This window comes from Folsomia candida, unplaced genomic scaffold (genome assembly GCF_002217175.1).
Source record: "Folsomia candida strain VU population unplaced genomic scaffold, ASM221717v1 Fcan01_Sc018, whole genome shotgun sequence".
Taxonomy (NCBI): Eukaryota; Metazoa; Arthropoda; class Collembola; order Entomobryomorpha; family Isotomidae; genus Folsomia; species Folsomia candida.
In genome coordinates this window covers 2,729,973-2,741,907 of record NW_019091210.1, presented here as the reverse complement: position 1 = coordinate 2,741,907, position 11,935 = coordinate 2,729,973, and the positions used below count along the sequence as shown (strand labels likewise).

At 37.7% G+C, this 11,935-nt stretch overlaps 1 protein-coding gene across 2 annotated transcripts; it reads right to left on the bottom strand.

Annotated features, from left to right (window-relative positions):
* Positions 1–8,514: 8,514 nt before the first annotated feature.
* LOC110857141 (zinc finger protein 836) lies at positions 8,515–11,109 on the bottom strand. 2 transcript variants are annotated; one of them, XM_022105744.2, is made up of 3 exons: positions 10,766–11,109; positions 10,515–10,571; positions 8,515–10,291 (listed from the first exon to the last, which is right to left on the bottom strand). In XM_022105744.2, the coding sequence occupies exon 3, from the start codon at positions 10,251–10,253 to the stop codon at positions 8,625–8,627; it is 1,629 nt and encodes a 542-aa protein (XP_021961436.1). In that variant the 5' UTR covers positions 10,254–10,291; positions 10,515–10,571; positions 10,766–11,109; the 3' UTR covers positions 8,515–8,624. The 2 variants fall into 2 exon arrangements, with proteins under 2 accessions (XP_021961436.1, XP_035713802.1); XM_035857909.1 differs by having other exon boundaries at positions 10,913–11,109.
* Positions 11,110–11,935: the final 826 nt, after the last annotated feature.

Sequence of the window (11,935 nt, the reverse complement as noted above, 5' to 3'; positions counted from 1 at the left end):
ATTTTGCTTCTAAATTATTGAGAGTGTGGTTTTCCAACTGATCGAAATTTGCGCCGGATCGGACCGTAATTTTGTGGATGTCGATGTCAAGAATAAATTCGTGTCAGATTTTGGTACCTTGTTAAAAAATCGGTTAATCAGAACAGCGTACACAAGAATCGTACCGCTTCAAATTTTCTGCGCTACTTTCACCTCTCTGATCCAGCTTGGATTTAACATTGATGGCGAAACCTTCACAAACATGAATGACTTCCAAACTAGAGAAGTTTCAAAAATGGGAAACGAAGAGAAAATCTCGTTCCGTGACATGATGTCTGCCACAGTGGAAAAATGGGGCGAATCTCTCTCGACCAAAATTGGCCTCGACGTGTGGAAAAATCTTTTAAAAGATGAACAATTCGATGAGAATGGAAGCCTAGCAAACGCGATTTTAACCAGCATTCCATTCTCGGATGAAACGTGGGACTTTATCCTGCACGAAGTCGTTTGGAAGGAGACGCCATCTCGTGAGGATAACATTTACCGTGCCCTCGTCACTTTGGCGAACAATTCAAAATTCCCACGCTCTCGTGTCACCAACCTGTTGAACCATTGCTATAACACGTTACTGCCGTACTTGTTCCATGCCTTCCTCGTTGCTTGGGTTAACGACAAGAAAAATGAAAACATTTCCCCCGAGGTAGAATTGATTTTAAAATACGGAACACAATATCGAGGCTGGATCGATCAGTGGAATCAGCAAGTTTCTTACAATTTATTAGCCCTGCTTCGTAAATTTGTGCCTTTTTACTTCATCCGAGATTTTCCAGCCGATTTGCGATTGTTTTTTGATTTGCACGAATCTCTTATCACGAGGGCGAAAGGGGGCACGTTTTCTTCAGTGTACTGGGTAAAATGGATGATTTGGCAGATAATCTTTGTTTTTGGGGTGAATATCGCGGTTGAGTATAATTTAGGGTTGATAAACAAGGTAGACCCGGAATCGGTAAGGTTGGGGGTGGAATTGCTGCTTGATTTCCCGATGGAGAAAGGTACCTCGTTGGAGGTGGAGGAAAGTCAGGTGACGATAATTGGGTGGCAGTTGAACCATTTAAAAGGGGCTGGATGGGTGACGGAAGAAATTAAAGGGGACATTGGAAAAGTGCAGGATAAGATTGGGAAAGTCTGTGGTAAGGCTTTATCTAAGCTAAAGGGGGCATGAATGTTTAGCTGGGTTTGTATATAAATCAATAAATGTGCTGAAAAAAATTAAAAGAAAAATTTGAAGAATGTTCAATCAGAGTATTTATGTAAATATGTACTTCGGTATTTATTAATTAATCACTCATAAATCTGGACAGGGTCAAGCTAATTAATTTGGCAGTATTTCAAAATAATTTAATCTATTATAAATAGATATGATTTTTCACATGCTCAATTACTTCGTTACATATACGTACATACATTTGTAGTGCAAATTTTGTACAGAATATCAAGTCTTCATAAGTTTGCTCAAACTATAAATTGAAACTATGTATTTACAATATTCTTTCTAAATAGATATTAAATATGTACGGTTTAATGACTTGGGGGAAATAAAAAATTAATAATTTGTATTTATCAAGATTTCATGTTCCATACAAGTCCAAAGTCTCTGAAAAGAATTTGCAACACATTCAAATTATGTACATATGTCGGGGAAATAATAATAGAAAAAAGTTTCCGGAAAAGTTTGGCCAGTTTACATCAATAGTCCGACGTTTATTAATTAATCACTCACAAATCTGAATGGACCTAAGCTAATTAATTTGACAATGTTTGAAATCATTTTATTGTATCAAGTTTTCTTATATCTTTGCTCGTTTTACATAGGTAAATAAATAAATCCATACTGTCTTAAGTTATGTCGTAAGTTTTAACCAATTTATTCCATCTGATTTCTGCAAATTGAAACCATGTATGTGCGTAGTACGCACATACAGGATCGGTAACAGAATCGGTAACACGTGAACGCGGTCGATCTTTAATTGCTCCGAAACGGGTTGGAGTTTCGGTTCCAAATTTTGAGCATAACGACATGTGATTATTGACAAGGGCTGAGCAAAAAATTAGCTCTCTAGATTCAAAAATGACCCGACCATTGACCTTAGAGTAAGAGGGTACCATAAAGACACTTTCCAAACTTAATTCTTCGTACACATACATAATTAACCACTTCAAAACTCAAGGACAACGAGTTTCGAAAGGCCAGATACATAAGGTACTTAAAAATGAAGGTCAATAACGACAAGCTCGTACCAAAGGACAACCATCATGCCTCAAACACGAGTCCGAAAAGTGCTAATTCGGCCCGTGCTTAAGAAAATTGACCTATTGACCTCTAAGGACAACCCACCACCCCAGAGAGCAGTGGCACGTCTAACTAAAGTGTCAGAGACCAGTTTGTGACGAGCAATTAATATTTTGTGGAAGCAAAAACGAAGAAAAATCCGAGTCCATCAGCTGACTCGAGAAGCATAAAAAAATCGTCGTCTGACCTGCAAAAAAGTTTTATATGAATTACCTGACAAAAGATAAAATTGACTTTTTAGTGTCGTTGGATGAAGAATTATTTTCTTTAAAGATACCAACGGTCAGAGAAAAATTTACTATACAACCAAAGAAGAAAATAATTCCACAAGATTGGCCATCCCGCACACGGAAAAGTTTTGCAACAAGTTCATGGTGGTTGGTGCATTATCTGGTCGTGGTCTCCTCCCACTTATCAAAGTTCCAAAAAAAGTGAAGGTAACTGCGAAGTACTTCATTGACTTTGTTTTAAAACCGCTTTTGGAGATTCATCTTCCAAAACTATATGGCTAGGACACAAAAAAGTGATAGTTCATCACGACGCAGCGTAATCGCACACCGCCCTTTTGACCCAGGATTACGCCAAGGACTTAAACACTACACTCGGGATAACAATCATCCAAAATAGTGAAATACTTATTAAGTCACTCTATGTAAGTCCCAAGAATTTTTTCGGCTTTGGATATCTGAAATAAAATCTTTTCTCCGCCACCCAAAAACTTTTGACGGAGTTTGGAAAGTTTTGAGAGACGAGTGGTCTAAACTTGACCTCGCCATGGTCAAATCAGTGTACAAAAGTTGAAATCGCCGATACCGACTTGTAACTCTAGAAAAGGGCTTTCACATAAAAAATGTTCGAGACCTCTACTCCAAGCCGTTCAACCAGTAATTTAAGGTCAAAAACGTTCACGTGTTACCGATTCAACCTCGGTATGTACATATATGTACGCATTGCGTACATATCTACAATTATTTTGCTGCATTGTATTTGTACATATGCATGGTTGGAGACTTCTCAGCAAATTGGATTTGTCTAGGTTTCGCTATATCCTACTCTTTATGCAAAAGATGGAAACTATTATGACTGGAAATGTTTCAGCTCTAAATTTATTAGTCTAAACCTGAGAAGAACTTGTACCCCTCATTAACTAAAATATGGCAGTACTTATCCCATACATTTGCATCCTGTAAATAAAATCGGTGCAGAGTCCATTTCATTTCTGGGGATATTTTTGGTGCATCTGGAAATATTTACGTAAGCGATATTCTCATCCCTTACCTTGTTCTTGGAGACATTGCATTCTCAGAAAAGCCTTAAAATCTGTATGCAATGCACAAGCTGTAGATTAAATTGCATACAATATTACACGACTTATCTTTCTACATGTTATTGGGTGAGGGAAACATTGGGTGGAACCAGCACCCAGGATTAGTCTGCATTTCACTAAATATTTCTGTCTCCATAAAATTCGGAGATAAGAAATATCTCGGCTTTTAACCAGACGCCGAATACATGGAACTCGCTTTACTCAAATATGATATGTACATATGCATGCGTGTATGTACTTACGTACTTACGTATAAAACTGCATGTGCATTTCTATAAAAAATTTGGTACATGCATCGAATCTATATAAATATTTCTCTAATTTGTGAAAAATAAGGGGAGTTTTTGTTGAATTTAAAAATTAGTGAACTCCTAATCGCTTCCTTTACTTTGTTGAAGGTGGATTCTCAAGGAAGCGTGAAACCTAAATACATACGTACGAAATAAATAGATAAGACAGAAGCTGTAGGTTAAGTTGCATTCAGTGTTCCATGATTTGTCCAGTTATTTCCCAACCCTCAATCTGGACGGAAGTGCTATCTAAAGAGTTCACAAACTTGAATTTCCAACTGGTACGAAGTTTTCAAATTTATCGAGTACTTTAAATTCTACAGCGATTATTACAGTAAATTTATAAATTTATTTGAAATTATAGATACACCTTATTCCAATTCCTAATTCCAATTCAATCCAATCGATTATAGTGGAATTAATTATACCTGGATCGGGCTACCAATTGTAAGTTAAATTTTGTTACTTTACCTAAAACAATGGGCGTATTTTCAGTATTTAGTATCATAAGTATGTTAAAAAATATTTCTCAAACTTGAATTTTCAACTGGTTAAAAAGTTTATAAATTTATCTATAGTTTAAATTGTGTAGTGATTAGGACAATTAATTTATTAATTTATTTGAACTTGTGTACAGATCCGAAGATACACCTGGAATACAATCCCAATTCAATCCAGCCGATTCCAATAGGATTAGTCCTACCTGGATCGGGCTACCAATTGTAAGTAACATTTTGTTAATATACATAAAAAATGGGCGTATATACAGCATTTATTTAGCATGCGTTAAGGAAAATACATGAAATCGCGAAATTTAGTCGAGGCAGAAGGCAATTTTAGAAAAACCAATTAGCTAAGTTCTCTTAAATAAAAAAGTTCCATCATGAAAGAATGAAAATATTTGCCCGTTTATGTTTGGCTTGAAATGCGTATTTCTATTTTATAGTATGAGGGACAAGATTCCGATATTTTATTAACCCTTCTGGTAAAATTTCTGAATTTTGATTTCCTCAAAAATGCTCCGGTTGAGATTCAATATTATTCTTTGATGGCGATTTGGCGACAATTTTGGTAATTTTTCGGCGGCGGCTTGGAAGGGGGCGGGTCTGCGTTTCAATGTTGAAGGAACAGGGAGTAAGATTTATCGGCAGCGGGGGCGTATAAAATGCAAAGGCGGCACTGCGGCGTTGACCTCTCTCCAAAATTACAGCGGTTTAGCTGTCAATATGCGAAGAGGAATTCAATTTTGGTTGAACATTCAGTAAAAATTAATTGATGCGAGTTTCCTCGAGATGTGAAAGATCATATTTTCAAAGAAACCAAATTATTATTGTGAATTCTAAGACACAGTCCTCTTTTTAATAAATGGCAGGAAATGTATTTTTCCAATATTGCTAACTATGCGAACTCCTCACTCATGATACCCAACAGATAAAAGGAAATTCTAATATTTCAATTTATTTTTTCAGCTAACAAGATGGTCGCCCACCATCCAACCGCCGCCTACATCTAGCTAATGTTTGAATAAACAAGGTCCCTAAAAAGGGGAAATCTTAGTGAGGGAGTGCAATCACAACTAATAAATAAAATTAGATTGGAGAATTTTTGCATCACCGCTCTCGGTTCCATTCTTACTGGATGCAGTATAAATTTTTCTTTGCACACGCATGAATTCTTAGTTTTATTGAATAAATTGAGGAAGGAATACATTTTTACTGTGTAGTGAACGAGAAGTGGGTTAAATTAACTGAGGTAGATATGTAAGATTTAATGACCAAATAATTATGAGCTACGTATTTGTTTAAAAAAATATACAAATTTCAACTTCATATATTAATTTGGCTACTCTATGCAAAATCATCGAACCTTTCGAGGGAGCAAGTGTTCTATTTAAAGGATTAATGCTTCCAGTAAAAATGGTACCGAGAGCGGTGATGCAAAAATTCTCCAATCTAATTTTATTTATTAGTTGTGATTGCACTCCCTCACTAAGATTTCCCCTTTTTAGGGACCTTGTTTATTTATAACTTTTAATTGGGTAATTAGATTGTCCATTGGATGACTGCATTGCACTACCCCTTTTCAGTAGTTTGATGCGGAATAATTTTATTAAATGCTGGGTGTTTAAAATTGAATAAATCCGTTATTTCTTAACCGATTTATATCATTTTGGTCAAAATGTCCGGCCTAGATTACTAAACACCAAAAGACCTGATCTGGAGGTGCAACACCAACAACAACAATTTCACGCAATTTACCAAGCATGTTACAGAAGCGATTAGTTGTGCTGTTTACAGTTTTGAGTGTAATTTGTTTTCAATTTATTAGTCTTGCGTCGTTGTCAATGGCAATGATTCGTAGCACGAGCAGGAATTTCTGAACTTCAAATTGGAATAACTAAGCCAATTCTTAACGGATTTTGATATATTCATACTTAAAATTTTCGGGATAAACTGCCCTACAATTCGTGGGTATCAAACTGTTGATAACGTTTGCTAGTAACTAGCAATAATTACAAATGTGTTTCTAAGGCTACATTTTTGCCCATAATTCCGGTCAAGATCACGTAATCGCTTAGTCGGATCAGATCCCATTTCTATATTATGTAACAATAATCGGTGCAAAATTTGATCAAAATCGGTTGAGAAATGACTGAGATATCGCAGATGGTCACTTTTTTGGGGTGGGTCAAATGCATACTTAGTAATTTTTTTCGTTGTTAGGTATTTGCCTCACTAAGAAAAATATGTCATAATCCTGCAGGTTTAGGTTCGGCGACAGTAAATTTTTTTCTTGACCCGAATTGGTATAAGGAACTTATTATTTCAATCACCCAATTACCACTTTGGCCTCATGAACAGGACCTGAGCCCTGCTTGAATGTTACGTCTCTATTTTTGAATGGGTAGTGGTTCAGTGGTTCCACAATTCGCTCGAGAACTTTAACAAATAATTTCTTTCACGAAATTTCACCCCTTCACTAAGGAGGGGAGCTTGCGAGGTTGATAATAACAGATCTTGATGCCCTTTGGATATGTAGTAGGGACCAATGAGTGTACTAAAACCCTGAAGTGGTTTGACTCCATGGCCACATTTGCGCCCGCCACACCCACTCAAAAATGCCCAAAAAACGCTTTTACTCCCGTTTTCACTCACTCAAATCCACGCCAAAAATCCAATTTTACTTGGATTTTGAAATTTCTTTCACCCTTATACTCCCAGATAGTTGCTTTCTTCAATACAATATTTACAAACGCGCCATATTTGTCCATCTATCATTTTTTCACCAGGGGTCACAAAAGTTTTCGAAATATGGTTTCTGAAGGAAAATTGCATGGAGATTTCAATAAAAAATTGTAAAACCTTCTAAAAAATTGTCTAGCCTGCTTAATTAACCCGGGAAATCTTATAACAGAACTTTTGCGAGTACTAGGTATAAAAAGCCCTTAATCAATTATGAATATGATAAACAATTTCCAAACTTGGCTAAGCCTTTTATGATACCGTTTCTGAATTACATTTGCTGTTAATTTATTCTGGAATTATAATTAAGATGGATATTTGTATATTGCTCCGTTTAGGTTCTGCCTTTCTTTAATTCGTTTCATATATTTATTAAAAACTGTAAATGTGGCCATGGAAGAAAGATTGAGACCTCCCGTCTTCATGGAACAGGCAGTTGTATACTGCTAAAAAAGTGGCTGCACTTTTGGGAAATTTTGCCCGAAAGTGAAGCTCAGAGGCGTACCATGTACCATGGGGAACATGAGAAATGTGCAAATGGGACTAACCAATTAAATGCAATTCATCGCACATGTTCCCATTAATAAAAGCATACCAACATAATCTTGGAAGTGTTAGAAATATGATTGTAATGTAATACATGCTGAACTATAACTTATTAATTAAATAGTTATGTTTAAAACTTTGGGCGTACTCAAGTTGGCATTGGAACTCATTTAGCAAGTTTGCAAAGCTCAGAAATATTTTTTTCTCGTGAGGGTACCCGTGAGGATATAAAAATATTACATAATTAGCTGGTCGTTTGTAGTTTTAATTTTAGTGAGATTATTTATTTATAGCATATAAACATATATTATATACATTCCTGCTAATAATTCCTGCAAATAATTACAAAACTTTCAACTAAATTAAGCATTAACTGTTGAACGTACTGAAACATTTTAGTATTAGGTATATGATATCGACGTGGTAACAAAAATTACAATCCGAATGATAACATATTGATATTAACGAATTATAACTCATTTGTAACACATTGTAACCATTTTGAATGACTTACTTATTAACGCTGCGAAAATACTGCGCAACCGTTCAGGTTGGAATTCATCTTTAAAGTAACGCGGTAATGATTTCTTCACCGCAATTTTAAAAGAGAAACTAATTTACTCGAGAATTAAATACATAGTTCTGATTGCTCACTGATTTTGTAGCACATTAGACTTTTTTACCATAATTTTTTGCAAAAACAAAATTTTTTCAACCATAGCCCGGCCTCTGGCACAGAACATTTATCAATAACGACTTTACCCTGCAAATATATCCGTGGTGAAAATAATTTTACAGTAATTTTTCTCCGATTCGTCCCACATTTGGCTCCAACTTCTCTACAAATTCTCCACCATGTTTATCGGGTACCACAGGTTGGTCAGGATATCTCAAAAATGCACCCTCTTAACATGCTCGCTCAACGAACCTCTCGACGCATACATTTTCCCACACTCTGAACAAGTAACTTCTCTACTAGAATGTGTAGCTTCGTGTCGTTTTAATGCTTTCAGAGTTTTAGCTACCTTCCCACACCCGGTAAACCCACAAGGGAATTCTTCCCCCTGACCGTGTTCCCCTTCCATGTGCTCCTTTAGCGAGGCCACTGTCAACCACGTCCTTCCACACTCCCGACACTCAAACACTTTACGAGACTCGGCATGACGCGATTCCCAATGTTTATCCAGACTGCATTTTACGGTAAATTCTGCCCCACAATCGCCACACTTGTGGGGTTTCTCCTGTAAATGGAAGCCAGAAATGTGGATTTTTAAACCGCCCGGATCCCCGCACCCTTTCCCGCAGAGCTTACAAGTAAACGGTTTCAACTTTAGGTGTACCCTGTTCTCGTGCGTGGTTAGGGAATACCGCGTGAGGAACTTCTTAGGGCACGAGGCACACTGCAAGGTAGCCCCTCCCTTGTCATGCGTCCACTCATGACTTGTTAAATTACTCTTTTGCCCACTGGCAAACCCACAGTGGGGAACCTTGCAAGAGAATGGGCGTTCTAAAGTGTGCACGCGGAGATGGTTCTCTATGCCTTGATTCCACTTGAAGAATTTGTGACAAAAGTAGCATTCTAGGCGAGCCACGTGGGTCACCTCGTGCCTGCGAAGGCGGCTCACACTACAAAAATCTAGTCTACATTTGGCAACCTTACATCTGTATCGGGTCCCATGAACGATCTTGTCATGCCGCTCCAATTTGTTCAGGGAGCCCAACATTTTACCGCATTTTGTGCAAATACACTCCTTCTGGAGGGAATGGGCAGCCTCGTGCTGTCGCAGGTAAGACCTTGTAGCAAACTTTTTTCCACAATTGGCCACCCCACAGGTAAAGCCGAGTCCTTCATGGACTAATTTCTCGTGACCTTTTAAAGTTCCCTCGTGCCTAAATATCCTCCCACATCGGGGAACTTTACAAGGATAAAGTTTTCGGTCGTTGAGACTTTTATGCGTTTCACGGTGCGAGTCGAGGGCGGTCTTGGTCCCACACTCCTTCCCACATTGGTCGCATTTAAGGGGTTTCTCCTTAAGGTGAAACTGACTCAGATGATTTTTTACTTGGGACGGAGTCCCGAAATACTTGGGACATAGGGGGCACCTGAATGGTTTGAGTTTAAGGTGGACAGACTCCTCGTGACCCTTAAGGCGAGCCCGCCTCCCAAAACGTTTTGGACAAGAGGGGCATTGAAATACTTTATAGGCGTCGGGGTCCCCGTGAAGTTTTTCATGTAGGCGAAGGCCACGCAAACTCCGGAATGATTTTCCACAATTGGGGAATCCGCAGAGGTGGGGCTGTTCCTCATTGTGGATTTTGATGTGGGTTGCTAGAGCGTTTTTGTGTTTGAAGGTTTTCCGACATATGGGGCAAGAGTAGGGTCGGAGGGAAGAGTGCGTGGTAAAATGTACGTCCAAATGTTCTTTCCTTGTAAATAATTTCCCACAGGAGGAATGTTCACAGCGGAATTTCCGTTTGATACGGCCATCATGGTTACTCTGGGTGCCAGAATCCTTCATATTTTCGCCCTATTGTTGTTCTTGGAATCTCTGTTGGACTAAAAATTATGGAATATTTATTACATGGTGTTAACCTTAATTTCAATAATGAGGGTATCCATTACGATTTCGCATCGTAGAAAAATTGCGAGAATATTTTGCAAGCTATATACGTGGATATGGGCAAGTTCACAAATCTTTTTCAAAACCAAAATTTTTCCAGAACTTGCTAGCCATACGAACTCGTAATGAATACAGTCAGTTATTGGGCAATTTTTCTACCAGATTTTGTAGGAGGTCGTGCCTTTGTGGAAATTTGGGATAATACTGGAACAAATCCTGCAAGAAAAAGTAACAAAATTTACACTCTCAAACAATTTACACATTCCATATACTTAAAACTTAAAGTGCGATCACACACTATGTAGAAGCCGGGAGTCACTTTTATTTTTAATGTAAAAATGTACGGATTATTCAAATTTTCCTAAACAGTATTAATATTGTAAATAACAAGTAAATAATTTTGCTAGTACTTTGCTACCAATTTTTTGTCGAATAGCTTTCCCGCTACATATTTTCATCCACCTCATTTATTAATTTTGCAATAAATGTTTAGTTTCAGGGGGCGGACATAATCAGGGAAACCTGACTCTAGACTTATTAATGTGACCTCTCTATACCTTGAATTAGTAAATATGTATTGATGTCCAACTTTACGAATTTGGATTTTGTTCGAAATTTATTGTGAATTAAATATGCAATTCTTCTTTGAGCTCGTCAAAACCATGGAGACCTCTTCTCCTACCTGTCCCACTCTATAGAAGTGAATGGACTTTAAGCAGGTTAAGGAAAATAGATGGAATACACTCTGGCACCAGCAAAGATAAACTGCAACCCTTGGTGACTGATAATAAGAAAAATATCCTACTGAGAATAGGAAAAGGGCGAGTGAGTACAATATTTCCAATATCGTAGTTTAATAAACTCAGGAGGAGAGTGGCCCTACTTGACCAGCTCAGATTTTGATGCCCTTTGGATTTGATTCCTGGATATATCGGTACGGAAATTTGGGTCTCGGTATGAAAGAGTTATGTTGTACTAGGAGAGTTTAGCAGGGTTTGTTGTCATGGACCCATTTTCACCCGCCACGCATACTAAATAAGTTTCTACCACAAGAATTGCGGGTTCCAGCCATCGCTAAAAATTTGAGTTTGATAATAAAACTTGAATTGGACATTGGATAGAACAAAGGAACTATCGGGAACTACATTGGTACACAAGATATGAAAGTCTGATGAAAATTGGAATTTTTGGTGGTGGTTTTGAAGTAGAGAGAGTCAGTGGGCGCAAAGGGTAACCACACAGATTCGTGCATTCCTCCATGACAACATAATATCCAAATGGCATCTAAATCTGACCTTGACAAGTAGAGGTACTCTCCGCTGTGTTCCATTCTCTTTTCAACCTTTCTCCTTGCACAAGACCGAAGACAAAAGAAATAGGCGAGGTATACTTGTATACGCTTTTAAAATGTATTATGCCACGAAGTATGGGCGTAATGGGGAAAACCAGAAAAAAGGTTTATTCCATATCTGAAAACTACAAGGGTCGGGTGGGTCCCGTATGTATGACTATTATACGGAAAAGGTTTCCCTCATTTTTAGAATTTAACCGTTCTTAAGAGTTCCAAGGACATGAGAAAT